The following is a 25,418-nucleotide window of genomic DNA, read 5'->3' as shown; positions in this document are numbered from 1 at the left end:
TAATCTAAACTCAATACTTCTAACATACAAGGCTCAATTGGATAGGAAAAATAACTTAAATTATAAAAAAAATATATAATAACAAAAATAAAAGAGGGTAGAAAATAATTAAAGGAACAAAAAAAGAAATGCATAAATAAATAAATAATAATAACACTGCACTCTTCCATAGTAGCTCTAGGGGTAATCATCATATATGTTCAGTTCTTCATAAGCTCTGAGGAGACACTTTGCATGTTGTCCTTTCATTAGTCTTAAAGCACTGAGATGATTGTCCACAAGGTCCCTTTTGAAAACAGAAAATAGGGGTTTAATTTTCCTCCATTTGGATGCATGGATGAAAAAATTTGCCAGCAGTATCAGATTGTTCAATATCAAGTCACTCTTAATGTCCTTCATGTTAATACCAAACACAATATTTTCTCTTGTAAGAGGAGTAAGTAGTTGGATTTTGGTTGACAGCCAGTCCTGCAAATCTTCCCAGAATGCTGCAGAATATATATAGTGGCAAAACAGATGATCGGTAGTTTCAATCTCAGTCTCACAAAAGTTACAGTTATTGTGATCAACATTAAATCTCCGTATTAGCAATTCATTGGATGGATAAAGACATTATTTTGAAATGGACTTCTTTTGTCTTGGTGCTTACAGGGTAAGTGATTTATTTAGATCTCCATTTCTTAATGTCTGAGTCTGAAAATAGTTGGATGAATGTTTTTGTTTTTTATTATTACAAAAACAAATTATAGGACAAAAAATGGGACATACTTCCAACACAAGATTTGAGCATATAATTCAGAAAGAACAAGGCATGGTAAAAAAAGAATTAAATAAATAAGATTAGCCTACTATCAGCAAAAACAGTTTTTTAGTTTTTCTTTTCATCTAGGTTCCTCAGAATATGTTATCTTGGTTTTGTCAAACAGGCCTCAGAAAACCATTGCTTGTTTGTTTTATTATTATATTTATGTTGATTAAATACTTATTGGTGGGACAACAATGGCCTCATACTCCAACCAGCATCTAGCGGCCATTAGAAGAAGTGCTACTTCCGCTTTGGCTGTTCTGCTGTGGTGGCTGCTCCTTCACTGTGATTTGAACCTACTAGGATTTAGGACTGTCCGAGGCGCCTGTGAATGCATCACAGCCTGTGTGTTTCCTCCTGCAGTCTGCTGGTTCACCGGGTCAAGGCGCCTTCATGATCAGGATCATTTGTGTAGAGTTGTCAGCGTTGAAACGCAGTTCCAGTGTAGGTAAGAAGAACTGTGTACAACAAGGTGGAGGGGGGCTGGAGAATGATAACAAAAATATGCCGCAAGAGATTCAGATGCTCGCCTTTTGCTTTATCACAGTTGCTCTGTCGATTCTCACCACATTGATCTGTGTGAACGAGAAAGGTAAAGTGAAGGGACATTTAATTTAATTGTAACCATAGCTGTCTAAGATAACAACGCCCCAGTAGCTATCTATAATGCTAGCTAAGCTACACACCATTAATAGCTTTATTGGTGTCTTTAACGTGTTGTTGTTCGAGGAGTTGACATGTGAAGTAGTGATGTGTTGGTCGCGAACGAACCGGTTCAAAGAGCCGGCTCTTGTAAGTGAACGATGGGAGCCGGCTCCCGTCCGAGAGACGTTTTTTTTTTGTTTGTGCTGTTTTCTTAATTAATTCAAGGCAGAATGATCGGACAATCTTCTCCGCGCCACGGGCAGTCCATGCACTGACTGTGACTGAAGGTTGTGTTAATGACGTCCACGCGACCAATCAGGTGATGACAGACAAGGATCATACCATCAAACAGGGAGGGGCGGGGCACGCTGATGGTCTACAGGTACAATTCAAATCAATTTATTTTTAGATAGCGTCAAATCATAACAGAAGTTATCTCGAGACGCTTTATATATAGAGCAGGTCTTAGACCGTACACCATAGTTTAGAGACCCAACAAGATCCACCAAGCGCCCTGTGGCCAGGAAAAACTCCCCGTTTAGTGGGAAGAAAACTGGAGCAGAACCGGGCTCTGGGTGGGCGGCCATCTGCCAAGACCGGCTGGGGGGGGGGGGAGAGAGAGAGAGAGAGAGGCAACCACAATAATAGCACAGCAGCTGTAATAACTAATACAAGTAGGACTAATAACAAAAATCAGTAGTAGTGGATGTAAAAGAGTGATAATACAACTATCGGAATTTATATCATTGGGTCATCCTCAGACGGGCTTTCAAGCGTAGCTTCCAGCTATCTCAGTCCACCATACAGAACAGGAAGGAGAGGATGAGAGAAAGACAGTGTGGTGCGCCAATAACAGAAAAGATGAGTGACAGTCGGAAACGAAGCAGCATGTAAAGTTATGGTATTCTGGAAATAATAAGGTTTAGTATAATTATATTGAATAATTTAAGTGATATATGTGCACACATACTAATCATAGGTCAAAACTGCGCAAAATTTGGCTGAATTATAAAAAGGCATAAGTGGTAAAAGGAAGAGCCGTTTGGTGAGCCGAAAGAGCCGGCTCGTCTTTGGTGAGCTGAACCAAATGATCTGGCTCACTAAAAAGAGCCGAGATTCCCATCACTAGTTGTTCGAGGAGTTGACATGAGAAGAGGCAGGGGTGTTTAGGACCCCGCGGACACCTAGCATGGGGCGGATGCGCAGGCGGGAGAAAGGTGAAGTTGCCCTGACAACCGATCAGAGGTCAGTTTGTTATCCACCAATGACGGTTAGGGTTGTTAAAGAGGGCTGTGGGACACTGATCCTCGGTCAGTTTATCTCAAGTACCAAGCTACGCATTCAGCTAACGACGTAAAAACGATAAACATAGACGGCTAGCATACAAAGAGTTGATCTGTACAAGACATAGCAATGGTTCCCAAGTTGAAAACTGTCATTGTTTCCCCACAAGTCCTTCTAAAGCTACCTAAACTGCCCAGTTGTTGCTGTCTGTGATAGCGGCGCCCCGCGGCTTTGATGCGGCTGAGAGCAAAGATCCAGGCGTCCATTATAATCCGCAGTGTCAACATCTCACCTCCTTGTTGGTGCAGGTTATACTCTGTTAGTAAGCTATGCAAGCGAACACAACGCGGGGCTTCTTGTGGTCGGACGTAGAGACGAGGACCTTGTTGAACATCTGGGGTGAGCAGGACATCCAGGTGGCGCTGGATGGAAACTTCAGAAACAGCTTCGTGTACCGAGACGTGTCCCGGCGGCTGGGCACCATGGGCTTCGAGAGGACGCCGGAGCAGTGCAGGGTGCGCATCAAGAGCCTCAAGAGACAGTACTTGTTAGCCAAGGAAGGTAATCTGCGCAACAACGGGCAGTATCACAAGATCTGTAAGTTTTATGACACCATGGAGGGGATCCTGAGCAACCGGGCCGCTCTTGACCCTCAGGAGTTCATAGACAGCGGGCCGGGAGGAGAGGAGGCCGGGGATGGCCTGGAGGAGGATGGAGAGGAGGCTCAGGATGCATACTCAGAGAGCACAGGGGAGTGTCCTTATCCTGCAGAGACTGAAGTCAAGCTGGAGTACCCAACTGTTCCCATCCCTATTCCAGTTAAAGTGACAGTGGGCAATAACAGTAAGTCCTCCCTCCTTGTTTGTTTATTTGTTTGTTTTGCACATTTTAACACTATACATAACATAACAAAAAAAAAAAAGAATAATATACAGTGCAGGAAGAGGCAAAAAAACCCAGTGGGCTTATCTGAAGCCTCCACCCAGAGACAAGATTAAAGGGACTATTTGTAACTTTCAGAAATGCTTGTTAACAGCGACACCTGTGGCTGTTAAGTCACGGGTGTCAGCGTCGGGCTCACGCTTGTGCTCGCTCTAAATAGACATGAACGAGCATCGCTCAAATCAGTGAGGCGACACACGTCAGCTAAAACCACAATATCACTCTATATTTCAGCTGCTTGGCAGTAATGTTAGCTGACCAGACGAAGGTCTCTCCATGAATCACTGATGATCCTAGTGTTGGCTTTTCCTGCTACAGCCTCCGGGGCTGAAGCAGGAAAAGCGGGTCGGTGCCGGGGCTGCAGCAGGAAGAGAAACGTTATCGCCTCCCGACTACACCCACAGGGAGACACCGGCACCCAGTCAGAGACGATAACGTTACTAGCTGCGGAGCCCCATCACTTCACAAGACACGGAAAACCTCTGTTGTTCTGGAGGAGCTGCAGCAGTTATTTCACATTCACTAGATATTCTCAGAGCTAAACTAGCTCTTCTGCAGTGTGTAGTGAGCGCGCATGCACGTCTAGAGGTGGAGCGACAACGCGAGCGCTGTGTGTGTGAAGGCAAGCAGGCGGCTGAGCAGAGAGTCTGGCCACACGCGAGCGCACATATGCGAGCGCGCATGGGATCCCGACCCAGTACATTTATACGATTAAAAAGTTACAAACAGTCCCTTTAATATAAATAAATAATATGACTACATAATAGTGATAACAAACAATTAGGACAAGATATATATAATAACAATAACAATACAGTAAGTAAACTGGGAAAATTGACGGTGTATTAAATGAATAAAGTGTAAAATAGCCAATATGTCTTGTTTGTTCCTTGTTACTGATAGAGAGTTCAATCATCCAATCCACCAAACAACTCAAAACAAGAGTCAATACACTGTTTACCATTGGCAGAGCATTTTGGCAAATATTTCTTGGGCGCTACCCACATAATCAGCTGTGCTGCTCATCCCACAAATGCATGATCCTTACAAGTTGGACATCATTGTGAAGGTAAATAAACAGGCTTTCCAACCATGTAGAATACAATGCCAATTAGCATTGTAACAACAGAGAAATAATCGACCAAACACAAGTTTCCAAACTTTTTTTCCCCAGTTTATATCAAAAAAGACAAGTGTGTGTGTGTGTGTGTTGCGTGGAAGTGTACGGTTAGTGTTTGTGAGGAGGATATTGATTTAAATATCTATAAAGACTTCTGGGCAATCGTAACCAAACAACATTGTGAGTGGGAACAAATAAAAAACATAACAACAGACATATGGACAACATGGGGAAAAGCAATTACAAGACAGCAATTAAATTGTGCACATTCATTTGTTCTTCTGTGATGGATGTTTGTATGATTTCTAATACCACAATGATTTTAATTGTATATGCTCAAAGATGCATCACATAATGTCTCGCCCCTCTCTCTACTTCAGGCGCTCCGGTAAGACCACATAACAGCAGCCAATCGGCCAATAATTTGTCAGCCAGAACGCCCAAACGGCCGAGGAAGCGGCGCGCCAACTTCCCCATGGAGAAACTGATGGAGCAGTTCCTGGAGCAGAGTGCCCAGGCTGAGGACAACTTCTACCGGATGGAGGAGCAGCGCTTGCAGGCAGAAGACCGCCGCAGGGAAGCCGAACACGCCAGGGAGCTGCACATGCTTCAGATGCTCGGTCAGATGTTCTCCAGCATGTCCTCCGCCAGACCCGGCTCTACCGGCACTCCTACCAAAACAACTCCTCCTGCCCGCGCTCCCGTGTTCTCCAGTGCCTCCCCATCATGTACACGTGGCCAGTCCAGTCATCTGAGACGCCCTTCACCCCAGACAGACTGTTGCACCCAACAAAGTCAACTGTTGAACCCAGATCCCCAGGCATTAGGTATTAGTTTCGGTGTCATGTGCAGCCTCGAGATGGAAATTAAAGGCATATCAGCTGTAATGTGATGGCTCAGTGATGGAGCGGTCACCCCAATACACAGTTTTTCTTTAGTTAGGTGGTTTGTTAATTTATCTTTATCCACAGTGCATATTATCTCTGTATTTGTTGTTTTTGTTGCCAAACTGTTGTCATCTTGTGTCTGTGTAATGTAAAGACTTAGATTAGACACTGACTCAAGCCAAGCAAGTATCCCACACTTTAAAACTGTCACTTTGTTTATTCCCTCAGTGTTTGAACGCTACTACAGTTTGGGGTCTACATCACACAGAGGCATGGATGATGACATCCTCTCACTGGTAAAGAGCATAGTCCCTCCGCTGACATCCAAAAAGCACAAGGGACAAGATGGACGTATTGGGATCATTGGAGGATGCCAAGAGTATGTCACACAACTTGTCCTCAAAATAAACATCACTCACCAAACAAGAGATATAGAACATTTGCCCTAATTTTGTTCATCTCCACCCTCTAAAGCTACACTGGAGCTCCATACTTTGCTGCCATCTCAGCATTGAAAGTGGTAAGCAGTAATTCTGACATATTTATCATGAAAGCTAGGGTTGGTAATCATCTTCAAAAACTTTTTTTGTTAAATTGGTTGAAATAAAACCCATTTAGTTCATTTTTGCGTATTAGCGCCGTGTTATCAATACATAGTCGGACGATGGACGCTACAAAGTGAAAGTGAAAGTGTCTGCTCCGTACGGAGTCTCAGCACAGAGTAAAAGGAGACAGATTTCACACATGGGACGAGAGAGAGTTGACAGACAAGACGATGGCGGTGAATTTGGTGTCAAAGCGAAAAGCAAAAGCGCCTATTTGGCAATATTTTGGATTTAAACTCACTGCTATAAGGGAACCATAACATTAATGAGGCAATCACCGTGCAGAGGATGGAGTGGGAGAGACTTTTGGAGCTAGTGCTGCTAGAGTGGAAAAGAGTTGGCAACACTGGGCTTGGTTTTTCAGTTGGATAATTTTTTGAAACCCAATTTACTCTGGCTAGTTTCTCAAGATTATCAACCCTAGCTTTAATTATGTTTTTTAGTTTAAGTCCAGTTCTTCTGCAGTGACTGTGCCTTTATCTTGTCTCCAGGGCGCTGACTTGTGTCATGTGTTCTGCACCAAAGATGCTGCAACTGTAATCAAATCATACAGCCCTGAGCTCATAGTTCATCCTGTTCTGTAAGTACAGATCCACTTGGACCAATTATCACCTGAATATCATTTTAACAGGACACCATTCTTTCGTAGGATTTTCTGACAAGCGTTTCTATTATTTTGATGTGTGTCTGTGTGTGTGTTTGTGTGCACAGTTGCCATGATAAAATTGATTCATAAAGCATTTACTCAATGAAAATCAGGATTATTTATGCGCAAGCCATAAAAAAATCAAATAGCTTTTGGGAATAAGAGCATAACCAAGGTGGGACATGTCATAATTTGTGCATTCAAACACGTCTAACACGTGTGTCTTTATTTGTGTGTGTGTGTGTGTATCAAGGGACAGTCCTAATGCAGTGGAAGAGATAGAAAAATGGCTCCCAAGACTTCACGGCCTTGTGGTGGGACCAGGTCTAGGGAGAGAAGACGTATTACTGAAAACAGCCAAGGCACGTGGAATATATTCACTCTCCCTTGCACTCAAAACAGTCAAATTCAAATTCAAATAAGCTTTATTGGCATGAATGTTCAGGTTACATTATTGCCAAAGCGAAATTACATATTAATGAATAATTACATTTCACAAGAAATAATCACAAAATAATCACAATCACAATATACCAAATACATTTTAAATATACATTCTTTTACAGATGTAGTTAATCAGGCACATGTTCGGAGCACCTCCTATTCAGTCTTAACAGTCTCTTAGGCCAGCTGCTTGTGCATGACAACACAACTGTATTAAACTAATTTTTAACAGTTGTACGATAGAATACAGTGATGAGTTTAAGCTGCACAACAAAACTCCTCATGTTTGTGGCTCCCTATGGCTGATGACCGTCAACATTTTAATTTCCCAGAAAACATGGCTTGTAGACTTGTGAGAATGACATGAGAGAAAGATCTCAAACTGGTGACTCAAACTTATTCTGAAAGAAGCACATGTGCACTGCTGCTTAGGTGACACTGAATTGTAGCCCAACTTGATACAGGTATATATGTATGAAAAGATTTTGTTTAGTGCTGCCTAAAGAGAACATTACAGTGTGCTTGTTGGACCAACATTACTTACGTATAATGTATATTTTCCATTACCTCTAGATAACATTTTCCTCTCTTTCTTTTAGGAGGTGATAGAGAAGTCTAAAGCGAGAGATATCCCTATAGTCATTGATGCAGTAAGTTACAGGTGTTGAACAGATGGGATTTTATTTGCAGAAGCTGTACAAAATCACTGAGTGTGTGTGTGTCATTTGTTTATTTTCAACAGGACGGATTATGGCTAGTTACACAGCAACCATCTGTTATTCATGGGTACCAGAAGGGTATCCTCACACCTAACTTCATGGAGTTCACTCGACTGTATGAGGCGCTGGTGGGTCTTTCTGCAGAGCTGATTCAGTCACCAACTGATGGCATATAACATATGATTCTGCGTGTTCATGTATGTGTGTGTTTTTGTCTTTTCTGTGTGTTTGCTGCCTCAGCACCATGAGCCCCTGGACGACAGTGATCATCAACGCAGCGTCCTGCAGCTCAGTGTAGCCATGGGCAACCTCACTATGGTGCTAAAAGGAGAACAGGATCTCATTACAGACGGCAGTAAGGGTTAGTGTCAAGTCCTTTATGCAGTATTTAGGAGACAAACTTTTACATATAATCATTCACCTTTTTCCACTTGTGATTTCTTGTACCCAGTGATCTCATGCAGTACTGAGGGCAGTGGGAGAAGATGTGGTGGACAGGGTGATCTTCTATCTGGTTCTATGGGAGTTTTGGCACACTGGGCCCATGCTGCCTCTGCAGCTGGAATGGGCAGAAGGTGAAGACGAGACTGGCTGCTTGTGCATTTTGTTTTAATAGTAGTATATAACACCTTTTTTAAAGGACCATACAGTACCGACCATAATGTTTAAACACAAATCATGTGAACCGTTTATAAAAACATTCTTATAAAACAAACATACAGCACCTATTGATTTCTATTCACTTCAGCACATTACAGAAATCAAATAGCAGGATTTTGAAAGGTTTTTGACCTGAGTTGGATTAGTTAATCTACATAAAATGAATCGTCCACTATTTTGATAATCGATTAATCGTCTGTAATTTTTCTTTATTGTGATTATTTACTGTTTTTCTTTGTTGTATGTAATAATGAAATGAATATTTGGGGGTTTTGGATTGTTGGTTAGAAAAAAACATACATATGAAGATGTCACCTTGGGCTCTTGGTAACTGGTGGGGGGTTTCACACCTTTCGGGCATTTTATAGATAAAAAGATGAATCAAGAAAATAATTGTCAGACTAACTGTAGTGAAAATAATCTTTAGTTGCAGCCCTATGTATTGTTATTGTCACATGGTAATGCTGTTAGGAATCAATTGTGAGATAAACCACCAGTATGATCTTTTTAAAGTGTAATATTATATAAACAATTTTGTTTCCTAATCCATCATTTTTGTCTTCCTCCAGTGTAAATCCATCGATGGTTGCAGCATTCGGGGCCTGTTCTCTTACAAGACAGTGCAACAGTCAAGCATTCCAGCGTCATGGCAGGTCCACCACCACATCGGACATGATCGAGGAGATTGGCTCAGCCTTCAAAAAGCTATTTGAAAGCTGAAAACGGCCAACTGATCAATCAAAATTGTTGTTTTAAAAGCTATACACATACATACTCAATTGTGCATTGTTAAAAACTGCTAATATAGCCTATGATGTGCTAGAGAAGTGTGGACTATCCTTTCACAGACAGCGCTCAAAATGCTCAATGGAGTGCAAAAAAATACACACGACAGACTTGTTTGAGGTATATTAAATGAACCATAGACGACCAACAAACATGGTCTTCCATCTCTCAAGTATTATTATGGATGTATTCACCATACATGCTGAGGTAGCTAATTTTTTCACAACCCACCAAAGAGACTGATATGGTAAGATAAATGGGGCCACTGTAAACCAGAAACCTGTTTGAACTTTGAAATAAATAATAGATAAGATTTTTTTTTTGTGAATGGCTTTTTGAACAAGTTCTTTAAAGGTTCCATATCATACTCCTTTCTACTAGAACATGTTTTCATGCTGTAATGTTAAAAAAAACTTTATTTTCCTCATACTGTGCCTGAACATAACTGTATTTACCCTCTGTCGGAAACGCTCCGTTTTAGTGCATTTCAATGGAATTGTGTTGCTAGGCAACAGTTTGGGTCCATGTTTACTTCCCGTCAGCTGATGTTATTCACATACACTGCAACAGGAAATAAACTGGGACACATTTAGAATGTTTACGTTTAAAACCGTGTAGTGATCCATACATTTTATATTTCTGTCATCACAAATGGACAGAAATCCTAACGGCTTGTTTCAAACGCACAATTAATGAATACGGTGCTGTGTTTATTTCTCCATATATTGAGCGTTTTGATAGTTTAACAGTATTTATACAACACTTAAAAACCTGCTTTATAATATAATAAAAGACATGAAAATCTCACTTTTTACAATATGGCACCTTTAAAGCCACCATGGCAATGTACCTTTGTTAACCACAAGGGGGCAGTATTGACTTGAAGCATGGAAACACACCACGGTCATGTTTGTTACTGCACGAATCTTTTATTTTTTATTTTTTATTGTTTTGTTGAAAGCTAAATGGAAGTATATATATCATTCATTGAATTATATCTGTGGCCGTTTCTTTCTTGCTCACAGATAAAAAATATTTGTTCAGGCACTTTAGCTAACAGCTACTAGCTGCTGTTGGACTCGTAGTAGGACCAAGGCCTATGGAAAGGAGGCTGCGTCACGCGTCATGTCTTGGGGGTACAGCGCATGCGCAGTAAAATCTGGCAGCCGCTTGAGTTACACTGCGCATGCGCTATACCCCTCACAATGAGACCCGTGTCCTAGCCTCCTTCTATAGGCCTTGAGTAGGACCTATATACTAAACGAACACTAGTATCACAGAGAGCCGTTGCTAGTGGTACACACCATACACGACCTAGCGTTAGCAAGAGCTGCATCACGGAGTGTCTGAGCTTCACAAAAACTAATATCCACACAGGTAAGTCCTCTGCGAGCTGCCTACTAGTTTAGTGAAGCTTTGTTGAATGGTTGTTTTTGCAGTGATTCTAATGTGACTCGTTAAACAACGTTATGCGTTCAAAGCTAGCAGAAGCTAATGTGGCTAACAGGAGGTACATTGAAGCAAACATTATATAAATAAGACCGCTTAAAAGTGTCAAAATGACTAATAATGTTTGCAATGATTCGTGTAACAGTGTGGATTTAATTTATGTGATTGTTTACGTGTGGTCGCCGCTTTCTCTTTAGCATTGTTTACGTTAATCTTTGTGTTTGACTGTCAGGCAACGGTTAAAGCTAGTCAACCGTCAGCGTTGTCAGGCAACGGCTATAGCTAGTCAACCGTTGGCAACGGTTAAAGCTAGTTAACCGTCAGCGTTGTCAGGTAACGGTTATAGCTAGTCAACCGTTGGCAACGGTTAAATCTAGTTAACCGTTGGCAACGGTTAAATCTAGGTAACCGTCACTGTTAAACTCACATGTTGTGTACATTTTTTAGAGTCAGCCAATCTCACATTTACAAAGAGGAGACTGTTCGTTACGTTAACTGTGGAGTTAATTATCACGACTCAAATTAGACAACTGTTGTTGATGGACATATTCACCCTGAGCTGTTGTTTGTGGTGGATTTCACATTAATATGTGTGTTTATCATAAATCTAGCTACCTAGCTAACATTAATGTTGTGCTGCTGTTGAGCTTTGTTGTCTTCTCTGTTGGTGCACTCACAAACAACTTCATGTAACTAACGCTGCTATGTTGTCCATCTGAAGTCGTCTGGCGATGATTTAGTTATTTTCTTCTTGAACTGAGTTATCTTCTCTTCGGCCTCACACTAGTTAGCTCTCTTTTGGCAGATTCATAGTACACGTAGCAGCAAGGCTGACTCCAGATCAGCTGCACCCTCCCCTCACATTTTGATCCATCATAATCTATATTTACCAGCTGATTTAAGATCATTTATACTGAAAAATTAGATGCACAATGATATTTACATCAGAAAATTTGAATGCAACTAATTGAAGTAATAGTTGCCAAGAAAACAACATTTAAAGGTCCCATATTATAAAAAAGTGAGATTTTCATGTTTGTTTACTATAAAGCAGGCTTAAGTCCTATATAAATACTGTGAAGTATCGATACACTCAATCCACAGGGAAATACACACAGCCCGTATTCAGAAACTCTGCATTTGAAACAAGCTGTCAGGATTTCTGCCCATTCGTGATGTCACAAATATACAATATTTAGACCCTATTCGCAGAGTTAAACGTTAACCTTCTAAATGTGTCCCAGTTTATTTCCTGGTTGCAGTGTATGTGAATCAGCTGACAGGAAGTACACATGGCCGCAAGCTGTTGCCTAGCAACGCAATTCTGTTGCAATTCCGTCAAAATGCCCTAAAACAGAGCGTTTCAGACAGAGGGTAAATACAGGCATATTCAGGCTGACAGTATGAGGAAAATAACGTTGGTTTTTTTACACAAAATACAAGTATGAACCTGAAAATGAGCATGATACGGGACCTTTAATACATCTTTACAGCAACAATACCCATTTTAATAATGATTTATTGTTAACAGGTGCAGGTGTCCCGGGGAGTGTCCTGGGGTAAAGAGGGATCTGCAATGCTGAACCCTACCAATGGCGACCCAAGCCATGTTGTTGTGAATTATGTTGAGGAGTATTTGGACCTGGTGGAGTCACTACCATTTGACCTGCAGAGGAGTGTGTCCCTCATGAAGGAAATTGATGCCAGGTATCAAGGTAAAAAGAAAAGGGTTGCACAATTAATCAAAATTTTATCGAAATATCAATATGGCCCACTGCTATTTTCAAATTGCAGGAGGCGCAATATTTGTTGACATTACATAGTATTTGTGTCAAAATACTATGTAATGCACTTATCATAGGGAAAATTCAGATTCAGACAACTTTATTTATCGCAGAAGGGCAATTCAGTTTTGCAATCTACCCAGGCCATACACAAACACACAGACAGCAGCAGACACAGGTATGTCAGAGACAATAGATAAGGGAATAAATAAATAACTCAGTCCACAGGGCACCTTGTGTGACCCTGTGCATACTACTGACTCACACGAGGACCAGGCGAAGAATACAAATTCAGATAGTAATAGAATAAATAAGTAAATAATATTACAACATTTTTATACATTGCACGTTATGCTGGCAGTGTTTATTTGGTACACTTGGCACATTTTACAAATTCTAGAGTAACTTAGAGAATGTGTGTGCACTGCAGTGATCAGGTAAGGCCAGCATTATAATCTTTGTCTTCCTGTATCACAGGTGAGCATACAATTCAACACATATGGAAAGTAAACTTACACTTATACATGTATGGGGTGTTTTTTTTTATACTAAACCAAATAAATTAGCAGGTACTTTACCAAGTGTACCAGCTGAACACTTAAGTAATACACAACAAATTACATAATACATTTGACACATTTAGCTATAATGTAGAATTAAACACTACATTGTAGCTGCATATCTGAACCCACTGGCTCTTAACCTCTCTAATATTACCGTCCCCCAAAGTAGACAGTCTCACCCCCAGTCTCGTCCACATGGCATGCTTGATCAACATATTGGATGCACCTTTCATGTTTGTTGACTGCAGAAAAACTGACAGATTTGTCTCCTTTCTAAACATAATAAAACATAAACATAATGTAGTAGTACTAGTTCAACCGTTGAACTAACATATCTGAACCCAACAACAACTACACTCCTTTTTCTGTTGCCAATTTATTTGGTACACTTGGTTAAAACTAATGCAGTCTAATACCATGCTAGCCCCCTTGTGCAGTTTGTTCACTCGTTATTCACTGACTACAACACCCTTCACACCACACAATACAGTCAAGAAAATGAAGTAAAAGGCTGAAATTTTTCATTTCTTTTGTGTGTACCTTTTTGAGATTATGTTGAATTTCAGTATTTTTATTCCCACTTGAATTGTTAACCTTGATATCTTCTTTGGCAGATGTTCTGCAGGAGCTTGATGATGCTTATGAACGGTATCGCCGGGAATCTGACTCTCTTCAGAGGCGAAAGCTACAGTTATCCATTCAGAGAGCGCTGATTCGCAGTCAAGAGCTCGGAGATGAGAAGATCCAGATTGCCGGTCAAATGGTACGTTAAGAGTGCCCTGCAGCTGCTCCAGTGGAGCTGCTCATTGGCAAACCTCCAGGTCTGAGTGTGTGCAACTGTGCGGGTATAGAGAAGTGCTTTCCTGGAACATTTGTGCTCAGAAAATAAATCTACCCTGAGTAAAAAAGAAAAGAAAAAAAATAGTTTTTATAGACCTGCTAAAAGCCTTTTTTGTATTAGGTTATCTATTTTGCACATATTTGAATTTCACTGAAATCAGTACCAGGAAAAACTTCTTTGAACATTGGCAGATCTTCAGCAATAAACGCTGAATCTTCTTGTTATAGTTACACAGTTGATGGTTACCAGAAAAATAACACCATAATTAACTTTCTTCTTTGACATATGATTGAATGAAGATGCATCACTTTTATAACATGTTATATTAATTTTAATATAAACGTTGACCTTATTTTTAACTCCTAGAAAAGTGGTTAAACCATTATTAAGCTGTCTAGTTATGTTGCTGCAACTCTGGTTATTAGCAGAATGTAAAATGTTACAATGCATAATTGGATTAACAAAGAAGCATACCTATGCTTTTTCTTTTCCATCTGTTAAATTGAGAAAATGAAGAATGATGTGCATAAAAAAGCTAAATGTTTCTTATTTAAGTTTATTTCCTGCAGAGATTAACTTCTTTTCACATACAAAATCATCAAACAAATCTGGTTCATCAAAGGAATGCCATTCTACAGCTTGCCAGTTTATATTTCCAAACTAAATAAGTTTAAGTCTTCATTTTAGTTTCAGCGTTGCAAGTGTTAAGTCATCCACATGTACTCCAGATGACAGTAGGCGGAGCTTTACCGTAAAATCGAAACGTTCTTTGTTTCAGGTGGAGTTGGTTGAGAACCGAACACGACAAATAGACTGGCATTCTGAACTTCTCCTTTCCTCTCAAGAAGTCCCAGAGAGTCATGTTCCCACAGCAACATCCACGACAACCACTGCAGCATCCTTGATGTCGTCATCATCATCATCATCAGCCACAGTTACTCCAGGCAAAACTGCCCACCACGACAAGAAGCGTGATGAGGTTACCCCAGGCTCAGGTGGTGGAGACAAGGCTGGAGGGAAACGCTCAAGACGTCAGAAAAATGGAGAAAATCGGGAAAGTTACGTTGGTCTGGATCACTCAGAGGAAGCAGGAGTGGGGGCATCTCGGGAAAAGCGGGCCAAAACATCTTCTAAAAAGAAGAAAAGGTCAAAAGGAAAGTCTGAAAGAGAAGTGTCACCCCCAGACCTGCCCATCGATCCAGATGAGCCAACATATTGCCTGTGTGAGCAGGTGTCCTACGGCGAGATGATTGGCTGTGATAACGATGAATGTCCTATTGAGTGGTTTCATTTCTCCTGTGTCGGGCTCCATCATAAGCCCAAGGGCAAGTGGTACTGTCCTAAGTGTAGGGGTGAGAATGAGAAGACCATGGACAAGGCCTTAGAGAGGGCCAAGAAGGAGAGGGCATACAACAGGTAGCTCGCTCCGTCTGGCCCAACGAACATTATGGCGTAAAAAAAATATTTTATGTCTCTGTCTTTGTTTCCATTTACTGTCAACACTGTTTTAAAAAAAAAAATGATAAGAGGGATGTTGTAAAAAGTTATTTTTGTAACGGCTGCCTGACTGAGAAACAATATTGCTGCCTCTTGGTTGGGATTATTAGTAAAAAAAATGGACACAGTACAGTATAACCTGCATGAAACTTACATCCCTCCATGTTTTCATCATGCATGCAACATCATCCACTCCGTTATATATGCTCAATTAATTAACAAATAAAACGTTTCTAAACAAAGAAGAATTTAAGGATGTTTTTGATTTGCCATGGGCACTACTTTTTAAAGCGGCTATAATCGATATTATAATACTGTATCAAAGGGCTTGCTCGTCGGGATTAATACTAGAGAATTATCACCTGAATCTGACTCCCCTCAGCTTTACGGAGCTTTGTAGCGAGCTCATTGTTTGTTCAAAGGTGACTTTTTATGACATACTATGACTTTTTTATAAAATACTATACTATCACATTTTTTGACATACTATACTGTGACTTTTTATGACTTTATGGCATACAATAGCCTAAGATTTTTGTAATGACATAATATACTATGCCATTTTATGACATATTATACTATGACTTTTTATGACGGGAGCCAAATATTAGAAAGGACAAGTTAAATTCCTCATTATAGACTGTGGTTGGTATTTGTGCCCCATGTGGCCAACCATGGCACTGAATTGTTAGTAAATTGGCACATGTTGATGACGTTATAGTGTTTACTACCAGCTGTGCACAGTGCAGACATCTTCAGGACGCCAAGAGCCCAAATAGTTTTTCAGCGGGTTTTAAAATAGGTTAGCCTGCTTGTTCATTCAACAGAGTCGAAGTTTATCTACTTCTTTACTTTGGGTTGCTGTTGCATATCCTAATTTGGTCGTTAAAGCGTAGTTTATCACACACAGACACACACGCGCGTTGCCTTTCCATGCATTCATCAATCTGACTACCGGTGGACGCCAAACTGTGAGACTGTAAACTGTGTGAGTAACCTGCTGAATGAGCGTAACTTCAGTAACAAAAACCTTGTGTACGTTTCTTGGCGATAGAAATGTGGATTAATGGACTAAAGGAGGAAGCAAAAATATTGGAACTAAATAAAGAGTAACCTGTGGAAAGGAATGAGGCAGTGATGTGATGAACTGCATTGTGCAGCCTGTTAGTATGTCTGAAGAAGAGGGTCACGGAAAAGAAAGTTGTGTGTTAGAAAACTCAGCTGCAGAAGCTGCTAACTCAGGGGTCAGCAACCTTTACTATCAAAAGAGCCATTTTAGGCAAATGAATAAATAAACAGACTTTTTAGCATAGAAGTCTCTATTTCAGTGGACAATGTTTGTTTTCTGAACACTGTTAGTGACACAAGGAGGAAATTTCATTCTAAAAAGACTACTTTTGGAACAGACTCAGTCTCATATTAGCTTTTGCTAACAGGGCTTTTGAACACAGAATGAGAACTGGATTTCGCCACTGAAAATAGCTCTCAGGGATTGCTTTGTGGCCGGTATGGACATTGTGAAAGATAAGTGAAGAAACAAATCTTTCAATGTGCATATGTGATACTATAATGCATCTGAAAATGTGAACCTACAAGGGCACACTATAGTGTATACATTTCATATTCAAATAAAATGGTGTAAATACAGTAGTGCACTATAGTAGAAAAGTGATTTCATACAACCTACATTTATCTATTGTATTTAATAAATGTGTAATGAGTTTTAAATAAGCCATGAAAGAATCACATCTTCAAGTGAAAACTTTTGAAAGTGTAACTCCTCCAGTGTTGAATTGTGTTGCACTACCATAATTGGCCTGATTAATATCAACACTGTGGCAATATGATGAGTGAAAACTCATGAAGTCCAGCAGCATATCTTTCCCATTAAAGAACATTGTCATGCATGATCCCTTTGGCTTTAAAAAGAGGTCACCTCTCTGTGTTGCTATAATGAGGATTGAACTCCCATATGATTTAGTGCCATTATTTAATCATGGTTTACCTTATGGGCAGTGCATCAGTTTGAGTTTGGGGTCTTCTTGACATCAATCTCACAAAACCTGAAACACAGCACAAGTATATAGTGACTCCTGTCAAGTAAAGTCATTTTTAGTTTAGGTGAAAATGTATTGAATTTGCAGTTACAATAAAAAGCTTATCACATAAACATGGATTTGCCTTTTTTATTTACAAGTGCTGAAAAAAATGACATGGGGGACAACCAGTGCAAAATCTGTACATAAATTCAGTTGCAGGGTTCTTATATACATGAGTACTGAACAGGAACGTGAATACACTCTTTCTGTCATGCATGTAACAGAGTTCACAACACAGAAAAAGACACGGTGTAAAGATGTCTGATTTAGTTTGTAGTGCGTGATTCTCAGGCTGCTCATTCTCCCAGGTAAAGGTAGGCTGAATCACATTGGAGCCGACAAACTGCCTCGTGGAACCAAACAGGCAGAAAAGATAAGGAGCACAACGGAACAGGACCCATGACTTAATTCACGCACCCTCCAAGACATTTAACATAATTAGTCGTGGGGAGTTATTACAGCAAGTAAGAACACACCAGAATTTTTGGGTAATGGCCCACAAGTCCATACTGACAACACATCAAGGCAAGATTCAGCACATTTCCCCTGACGGACTGGAAAATGGAGGATGGAATAGAAAAAATAAATCCCTCTTGGCCGGCAAAAAAAACAAACATTCTATGAAGGGAAGTTGAAGGTAAAGTGCATAAAAGCTTAAAAACAAAAGGGGGAAGGGGGGTCAAAAATTAAGAGGTACTCCACTAAAACTTGCAGCACACACAGCTTAACAATGGAGAGAGCAGCTATCAGGATTGTCAGGTCAACTGTCTCTCCAGCTTTGTTCTACAATGGCAGACACACGCTTCTCGTATTCCCGCTTGTTCTCCTGGTACAGCTGAGCTGCCTGACTGTTGGCTGGACTGTTGGGGTTTGGTTCATCAAGCAGGGACTGGGGGGGGGAAGAAGAGAAATACTGAAGGTGAGACTGTTTTAGTGGAAAATCACCAACCTGCATCAACACCATTCATCTACTTAGTCGCACGCCTTTACATATGAACGTTTAGTTTGAAGTACATCCATTTTAAACAGGGCTTCAGACTACTTAGGCAACTTAGGCAGAATTTTCCAAGTTGTCATCTGACTTTCGCACCACACTATCTATATATGGTAAATATATTTTATAAAAGTGCAGTAAATTACTTTTTTTAGCACATGAATCAACCATTAAACATAAATAGGATACATAGAATATTTTATGTTCAACAGTCTCTCTCAACATTTGTTCACACCTTAGAGCTGAAATGAATGGTCTATTGTAAGAACATTAGTCTGCAACAATTCTGATGTGTTTTATTGTTTGGAGTATTATTTTCTGGTTCCCTTAGTCTTCTGTGACTGTAACTGAATATCCCTGGACTGTTGATGGTCTGACAAAAAAGGTCATCAGAAGATGTCAGATTGGAGTATGGAAACTTGTGATTTTTCACAACTTTCTGACATTTTATAGACCAAACGATTAATAGAGAAAATATTCAAACTAATAAATGAATCGCTACTGAAAATAATTCTTAGTTGCAGTCCCATCAGTATCAAATTCTAAATTTCACATTTGCATGATCATAAGTTAGCACAGGGGTTCATTTTGTATAATTGAATATGTGTATTAGCAGCTTGTAGTCTAACGACATTAATCTTTATATCAATTCTGATATACAATGAATACTTTCAGTCAATCTAGTTAAACACTTCAAATATGTGTTCAAATAAGTTAGAAATAGGTTATAGCTTTGCAATGTTGAAAATAGGGTTCCTTTCTCTGCTTTATATAACTGAAAACTGAGTACATTTAGTTTTTCACTTTTGGTTAAAAGTAAAATAAGGCGTGCCTGCATTTATAACATCTATTAATATATTGTTGTGTATTGACACTTCCTACCTGGATAGATGTAAGAATAGAGGACACATCATAAGTGGGACTCCAACGATTCTGTAGGATGTCCAAACATATACTGCCATCTGCATAGACTGTGGGAAAAAAACAATTATACACTACACACAAATATCAACTCTGTAATGTGCCACAAGATACTAACAATACTCCTACCATTTGGATGAAACATCTTTGACACAAATCGTACTGTGGGGGGTTTGTTGGGGTATTCTTCTGTGAACTCTACAATGAGTTTAAATGTACCTGGGACAAAGACAAGACACAAAAAACATTTGTGAGCCATTACACCTGACTGTGTGCTGTGAGGAATGGTTCAAGCCAGAAAAAAAAGAAAATATATATATATATATATAAATAAATAAAAGTTGAATACTAGAGACTAAGAACAACTGGGCTTTATATAAGACAATGGCTGTTGAGAAATACTTACGAAAATACTTTTGCATAATAATATTAGGTATAACAATGTGTTCCATATTATTTAAGTTTCATAGTGAGTTGGTGGAGTGGAGTATCACTAAGACAAATCCACAACAGAAAAACAAATCTTTGAATAAATGTTCGACAAATGGCATCTATGTAAACACATTCTAAATAAAGGGGTTTGGTGTGGTAAAGTTACTATGTCAGAGATGTTTTACATGCAAAGAAGTGACAATATGTCTTACTACACAAATTAATAATAAATTATTAGAGTGAGAATCTTACCGTCCTCAAAGGGAGTTCCTTCAGGGCTGTGAGGTTAGAGAAAAGGGGTATTTCGTCATTCATTTTGCACTTACAAAAATTTAGATCTGTAATTGGGGGGGAAAATATGTCCATGTACATTATGGCTGTGCAACAATGTCTTACCCAAATATGACTGCATTCCACACCATAATGTTGTTTTCAGATGGGGCACCACTGACACCAGCTGGAGGGTCCTCTTGTAGCCTTCATAACAAAAAAAGAAAGGAAAAAGGTTATAGCAGGACTTCTAAACTATACTCTACGATCAGAAACTAGATTTACTCATCCCATAATCGAATGGCCTCTTTCCTCGAGCCTCAACATTAAACCACAGCCAAAGCCTATATTTCAAATTAGGGGTGACCTCCAATAGTTGACTATGTGATGATTCAATCTAAGGAGCCTGATTCGACACTCTCACAGTCGAATTGGCGGAAAAATGTGGTTATGAAACAAAGGATCATTCTGTCTGATTTGACATAGAATTGCTTCGTTTCTCCCAATAAAACATAATATATATAGCCTATTTTTGTGTAAATATCAGCCTATTAATAAAACTGTTGAAAATGAAAAATAACACATGCTTTCAATTAATCTCCTTAGTGTGCGTGAATAGATCACAATATAGACCAAGATGCATTACCCAAATTTGCAGAACCATTAGAGCAGCATTTTGGTGATAGCCTCAAAAAGGCTAAATAACAACATAAATAAGGCTACTGTTTCAAATTCAAAGAATACATTCATCAATCAAAGCACTCACATAAGAATGTAGCACTAGCTGAGCGCTAAATATATTTTGAATTTATGAACGATTCTCTATTATCAGCAGAGGGATGCACATAGAAACAGCTGTTTGCATCACTATCTCTGTTGGTTTTACTATTTTTTTATAGATACATAAAGAATGGAGATCAATGAGCAAAAAAAAAAAAAAAAAAAAGATTTGAGGATCCGTCGACAATAGGCAAGACTTGACCAATCAGATTTGATCATGTAAATTCGGGGACAAGCCTACTTTAAATAAACATAACTACCTGCCAATGTGGTTGGTGGCATTACAGCAGATTTCAGGCTAGAGTTAGCCGACATTAAAATGATTACTGATTGATTACTTCCCCTCCTTGGTTATACCATTTACACAATATTTATTGCTGTTGCTTAGTATTATTAGATCAACAGATATGTATATCACAATAGCAACTAAGAAACTGTCTCTGTAAATCAATCAAGTCAGTGCCATGAATCATGTAAATATTGGGCATTGTAATTTCTTACTAACTACAATGCAGCATCTTAAAAGTTTTATCAGCTGAGATAAATATTAATGTCATTACTAACTATTTAGCAACCTAAGCATGCTACAGACACCCTCACATTGTGGCAGCTTTAAGTCCAAGCTATGTTTGAATAAAGGTGGAATATTTGTGCAAAAATGTTGTCTTCTTTTTTATGGTTAACTTTCCCCTAACATCAACATCTCATTGGTGTTAAAATTCAAAAAATTCAGAGCATTGTGTATGTAGTGGTACAATGCTTCTCTTGTTTTCATATTAACCCTAGTAAAATAGGAAGACTGGTGTTAAACGTCAAAACTAAAATGTTAATCTCTCACACCTTTTGCAACAATCACATATCCATCTAATACGTTTAGTTGCGTTGTCACTACAGGACTATAGAGGCTTGTGAAACGTTTCAATAGCTTACTTAACAACACTAAGCATGACCAAAACTTCGTTCCCATTTGCAATTATTTTCCACATTCACACAGTCTTAAAGAGGATATGAAACGTGCATGTTTGAGCACTGTTAGTGTGTCCAAATATATTAGAAAAACCACCTTTCATAAAATTTGATTTTAAAAAGTTGTTAAAACCACAGATATGACAAATTGTAATTTCTACGTAGCTAACTAGCTAGCTAGCAGCCATATTGGACCGACATCAGTGCATACGTAATGGATAATCCTACAGTCAAAACTTTGGGTTAAAAACGTAAGATATTGTTCCAAAAGTAGATCATTTGGGCTGACGTTGGTTGGTGATGGCTATGACATTCTTTTGATTTGCCACTAGACATTGTGCAACGCCTATTCGGCTGTTATTATAGAAAAAACGGCAGAGACAGTAAACTGTGTTAATCTCAGCGTTATAATAACATGATACAAGACGCAACAAGATAAATGTTCAAAACAAGAAATCCTAAAACAGGAAGAGGACCACAGGAAAAGCTTAAAGACACTACAGAAACGGTGCTGAGGATATACGTTGGGCAGTCGCCTCTGTTTTGGTGGATAAACGGGAAGCGGAGTATGTGGGGACAATAGCGGTGCGACTACCGGGGCTACCCCGCCCACACTGCCCGGTGCTGCTAACGACAGCAGCCCACCGGTCGGTGGTGCCCGTATTGTCCATTTGTGCGTTGGCTTGGTATTATAACCAAGGCTTCAAGAGGGAGAGACAGAGGAGAACACAGCCTATAATGTCTGTTTTTTCAGAAAAAAGTAATGCTTTCGGTGTTAGTTTTTCTTAGTGATCCTGTCTTTGAACGGTTTGTATAAGGCAGCAGAGGAGGAGAGGCAGGTGATCAGAGAGGGGAGAGGCTGGGAGATGGGGAGAGAGTCAGCTGCAGCTGGAGTCAGTGCCCATCAGTGGGCTCTTTCTCTTCAGTGCCACTAACCAGTTCTGCAGTAATGTTCCCCATTTCAGCGGCAGTTAATAAAAATGGACTGTTTTGTCCTTGGCTTTAACATTGTAAAACTCATCTTTAAATCCAGGAACTATACAATAGTGGCCTCCCTTTTGTCTTCCACTGTCCTGCGGCTCCTCAGTCTCCACCTTTCACCGTCTCTACCATTGTAACTGTTGAACTCAGCAAAGCCAAGCCAACCAACATTGAGAAGCAACAGGCTAGAGTACTGAAACATGGCGGTGCTCTTGCCATGAAAGACATAACAGAGCTTCTTTTTTCTTTTAAATGCTTACATTTGTCATGTTTGTTATGTAATTGTTGATAAGAGTGGGAATTAATTTGTTCATTTGGTTGACTGCTTTATTTCCACTTTAAAAGGGACTGTTTGTAACTTCTTACACGTATAAATCACTCGGGTCGGTGTCCCATGCGCGCTCGCGTGTGGCTACGCTGTTCAGACAAGACTCCAACACAAACTACACGGAAGCACCAAAACCGCAAAGTTATATCTAGTGAAGCCCGTCTGTTAAACAGTGTTGGCCGAGTTCGTAGTATGCGGAAGAGACCGTAGCTTTGGTCTCCAGGGCCGGAGTCTCTGCTGTACTCTGCTTCACTGCCTGTTTGCCTTCACTCAGCTCGCTCCACCTCACGTGCATGCGCGCACACTACACACTGCAGAAGACTTCGTAGCTCTGAGAATATCTAGTGAATGTACGGTGGACGTTTGTGCAGAAATAACTGCTGCAGCTCCTCCAGACCAATAGAGGTTTTCCGTGTCTTGTGAAGTGACGGAGCTCTGCAGCGAGAAATGTTATCGTCTCTAACCGGGTGCCGGTGTCTCCCTCCCACCGCGGTCTGGAGGCTGAAGCAGAAAAAGCCAACACTAGGATCAGCATTGATTCATGGAGAGACCTTCGTCTGGTCAGCCAACATTACTGCCAAGCAAGTGAAATATAGAGTGATATTGTGGGTTTTGGCTGACGTGTGTCGCCTCACTGTGTTGAGCGATGCTCGTTCATGTCTATTTAGAGCGAGCCCGACGCTGACTTTCGTTGACTTAACGGCCACAGGTGTCGCTGTTAACAAGCATTTCTGATTTTTACAAACAGTCCCTTTAAACTAGAAGGTCCTGTCTATAGCTGCACTACACACCACTCCCAGTACCTGGAAAGACATGTCCAAATCCCTGCAGGTTAACGAGTTCTGCCAGAACTGAAAAGACAAGCTTATAAACTTCGCAATCAAAGGATCTGAAGCTGCTGAAATTTACAGTGATATGGAAGGATTCATTTGCATTGACGCAGCTTGCAAAAAAAAGTTTTAAAGAACACCTCCTCTTGCGGACAAAGTGCTCTGTTACTATCAGAACAGGACAGTTTGATTGTGACTTGATGTTATTCTCACCTTCAATACAATGTAATGTTATTCATCTGGGATTACAGTATACTACTTTGTGGTGCTAGATCTCGATTCAGAACAAACCTGCCCGTCATTACCTTACCTAACACCATACTTTCATATACTTATGTAGGGACCGTTTGGTAACATAGCTAATGTTGGTCGGCTAAAACGTTACACTGCCTAATGCCAGGTAATGTTAAAGCACCAGGTAATGTTACAGAACAGTCTAAAACTCACAGGGCACTAATGTTAGATACAGTACATGTGTTTAGCTCGAGGATGAAATGGCCAACATGTCACTTGTGATGGACATTTAAATGCTAGGTAGTTTCTAGAGTTAGCTGGCAGCCGTAAACTGTGACGGTGGCTCACTCTAGTCGACCATCCTGTTAACATGGTAACAGCTAGTTAGCACTGTTAGCTTCTAGCTAAGTCTACTAAATCAACGTTATTTCACCTAAATGTTCCCGGTTCGTGATAAACACGTGATAAACCCACACAGTATCAGCGTTACAGTCACACTGTACAATGTAGATTGGTGAATAAATAAGTTCATATTAAACAACAACAACAACATTCTGGATAGCTAAGCTAACGTAAGCTATGCTAAGCTAACGTAAACTATGCTAAGCTAACGTAAGCTAGGCTAACGTTAGCTGTTTTCGACATCGAGTCGGCATCACCTTACCGTTTAAAATCTCTCATAAGTCTCCTTCTGGCCGGGGTTGACATGGCTCAACGTGTTGACAACACTGATATGTTAACAGTAGCTTATTGAACTATAGCGTTGTGTTGTATTTAATAGTTATTTAATAGTTATTTCACAGCTTCACAGTGCCCCCTCCGTGTTCACGGCAGCTCCACCGCTTTCCGTCTGAATAATCTCCGGTTAGCTCAGATAGGTTTACCAGACGATACCACATCATGGAA

General features: G+C 40.0%; 3 protein-coding genes across 7 annotated transcripts; 2 read left to right on the top strand and 1 right to left on the bottom strand.

Annotated features, from left to right (window-relative positions):
• The first annotated feature begins 1,063 nt into the window (after positions 1-1,063).
• naxd (NAD(P)HX dehydratase) lies at positions 1,064-9,856 on the top strand. 5 transcript variants are annotated; one of them, XM_074659036.1, is made up of 11 exons: positions 2,691-3,577; positions 5,177-5,623; positions 5,912-6,062; positions 6,158-6,203; positions 6,780-6,868; positions 7,188-7,296; positions 7,978-8,028; positions 8,121-8,225; positions 8,338-8,458; positions 8,549-8,672; positions 9,327-9,856. In XM_074659036.1, the coding sequence occupies exons 1-11, from the start codon at positions 3,064-3,066 to the stop codon at positions 9,475-9,477; spliced, it is 1,908 nt and encodes a 635-aa protein (XP_074515137.1). In that variant the 5' UTR covers positions 2,691-3,063; the 3' UTR covers positions 9,478-9,856. The 5 variants fall into 5 exon arrangements, with proteins under 5 accessions (XP_074515140.1, XP_074515138.1, XP_074515142.1 ...); XM_074659039.1 differs by lacking the exons at positions 2,691-3,577; positions 5,177-5,623 and adding an exon at positions 1,064-1,253; XM_074659037.1 differs by lacking the exons at positions 2,691-3,577; positions 5,177-5,623 and adding an exon at positions 1,262-1,397.
• Positions 9,857-10,781: 925 nt separating this feature from the next.
• ing1 (inhibitor of growth family, member 1) lies at positions 10,782-15,925 on the top strand. The gene is made up of 4 exons (XM_074659042.1): positions 10,782-10,920; positions 12,524-12,707; positions 13,954-14,102; positions 14,959-15,925. Exons 2-4 carry the CDS (start codon positions 12,569-12,571, stop codon positions 15,598-15,600), a joined length of 930 nt encoding a protein of 309 aa, XP_074515143.1. The 5' UTR covers positions 10,782-10,920; positions 12,524-12,568; the 3' UTR covers positions 15,601-15,925.
• Positions 15,926-17,849: 1,924 nt separating this feature from the next.
• Positions 17,850-25,388, bottom strand: ube2al (ubiquitin conjugating enzyme E2 A, like). The gene is made up of 6 exons (XM_074659043.1): positions 25,177-25,388; positions 20,520-20,600; positions 20,376-20,401; positions 19,821-19,910; positions 19,653-19,741; positions 17,850-18,665 (listed from the first exon to the last, which is right to left on the bottom strand). The coding sequence occupies exons 1-6, from the start codon at positions 25,218-25,220 to the stop codon at positions 18,537-18,539; spliced, it is 459 nt and encodes a 152-aa protein (XP_074515144.1). The 5' UTR covers positions 25,221-25,388; the 3' UTR covers positions 17,850-18,536.
• Between the last annotated feature and the right edge of the window lie 30 nt (positions 25,389-25,418).

Source organism: Sebastes fasciatus, chromosome 14 (genome assembly GCF_043250625.1).
Source record: "Sebastes fasciatus isolate fSebFas1 chromosome 14, fSebFas1.pri, whole genome shotgun sequence".
NCBI lineage: Eukaryota > Metazoa > Chordata > Actinopteri > Perciformes > Sebastidae > Sebastes > Sebastes fasciatus.
The sequence above is the reverse complement of the archived record's forward strand: the minus strand, read 5'-3'. Positions and strand labels throughout refer to the sequence as shown.

Coding starts and splice junctions, on each gene's coding strand:
- naxd (XM_074659036.1), top strand. CDS start 3,064: ATGCAAGCGAACACAACGCGGGGCTTCTTGTGGTCGGACGTAGAGACG. Junction 7,297..7,977: donor TATTACTGAAAACAGCCAAG/GCACGTGGAATA, acceptor TCTTTCTTTTAG/GAGGTGATAGAGAAGTCTAA. Junction 8,673..9,326: donor GCAGCTGGAATGGGCAGAAG/GTGAAGACGAGA, acceptor GTCTTCCTCCAG/TGTAAATCCATCGATGGTTG.
- ing1 (XM_074659042.1), top strand. CDS start 12,569: ATGCTGAACCCTACCAATGGCGACCCAAGCCATGTTGTTGTGAATTAT. Junction 12,708..13,953: donor AATTGATGCCAGGTATCAAG/GTAAAAAGAAAA, acceptor CTTCTTTGGCAG/ATGTTCTGCAGGAGCTTGAT. Junction 14,103..14,958: donor TCCAGATTGCCGGTCAAATG/GTACGTTAAGAG, acceptor TCTTTGTTTCAG/GTGGAGTTGGTTGAGAACCG.
- ube2al (XM_074659043.1), bottom strand. CDS start 25,220: ATGTCAACCCCGGCCAGAAGGAGACTTATGAGAGATTTTAAACG. Junction 19,911..20,375: donor AGGAACTCCCTTTGAGGACG/GTAAGATTCTCA, acceptor TCTTTGTCCCAG/GTACATTTAAACTCATTGTA. Junction 19,742..19,820: donor AAAGATGTTTCATCCAAATG/GTAGGAGTATTG, acceptor TTTTTCCCACAG/TCTATGCAGATGGCAGTATA.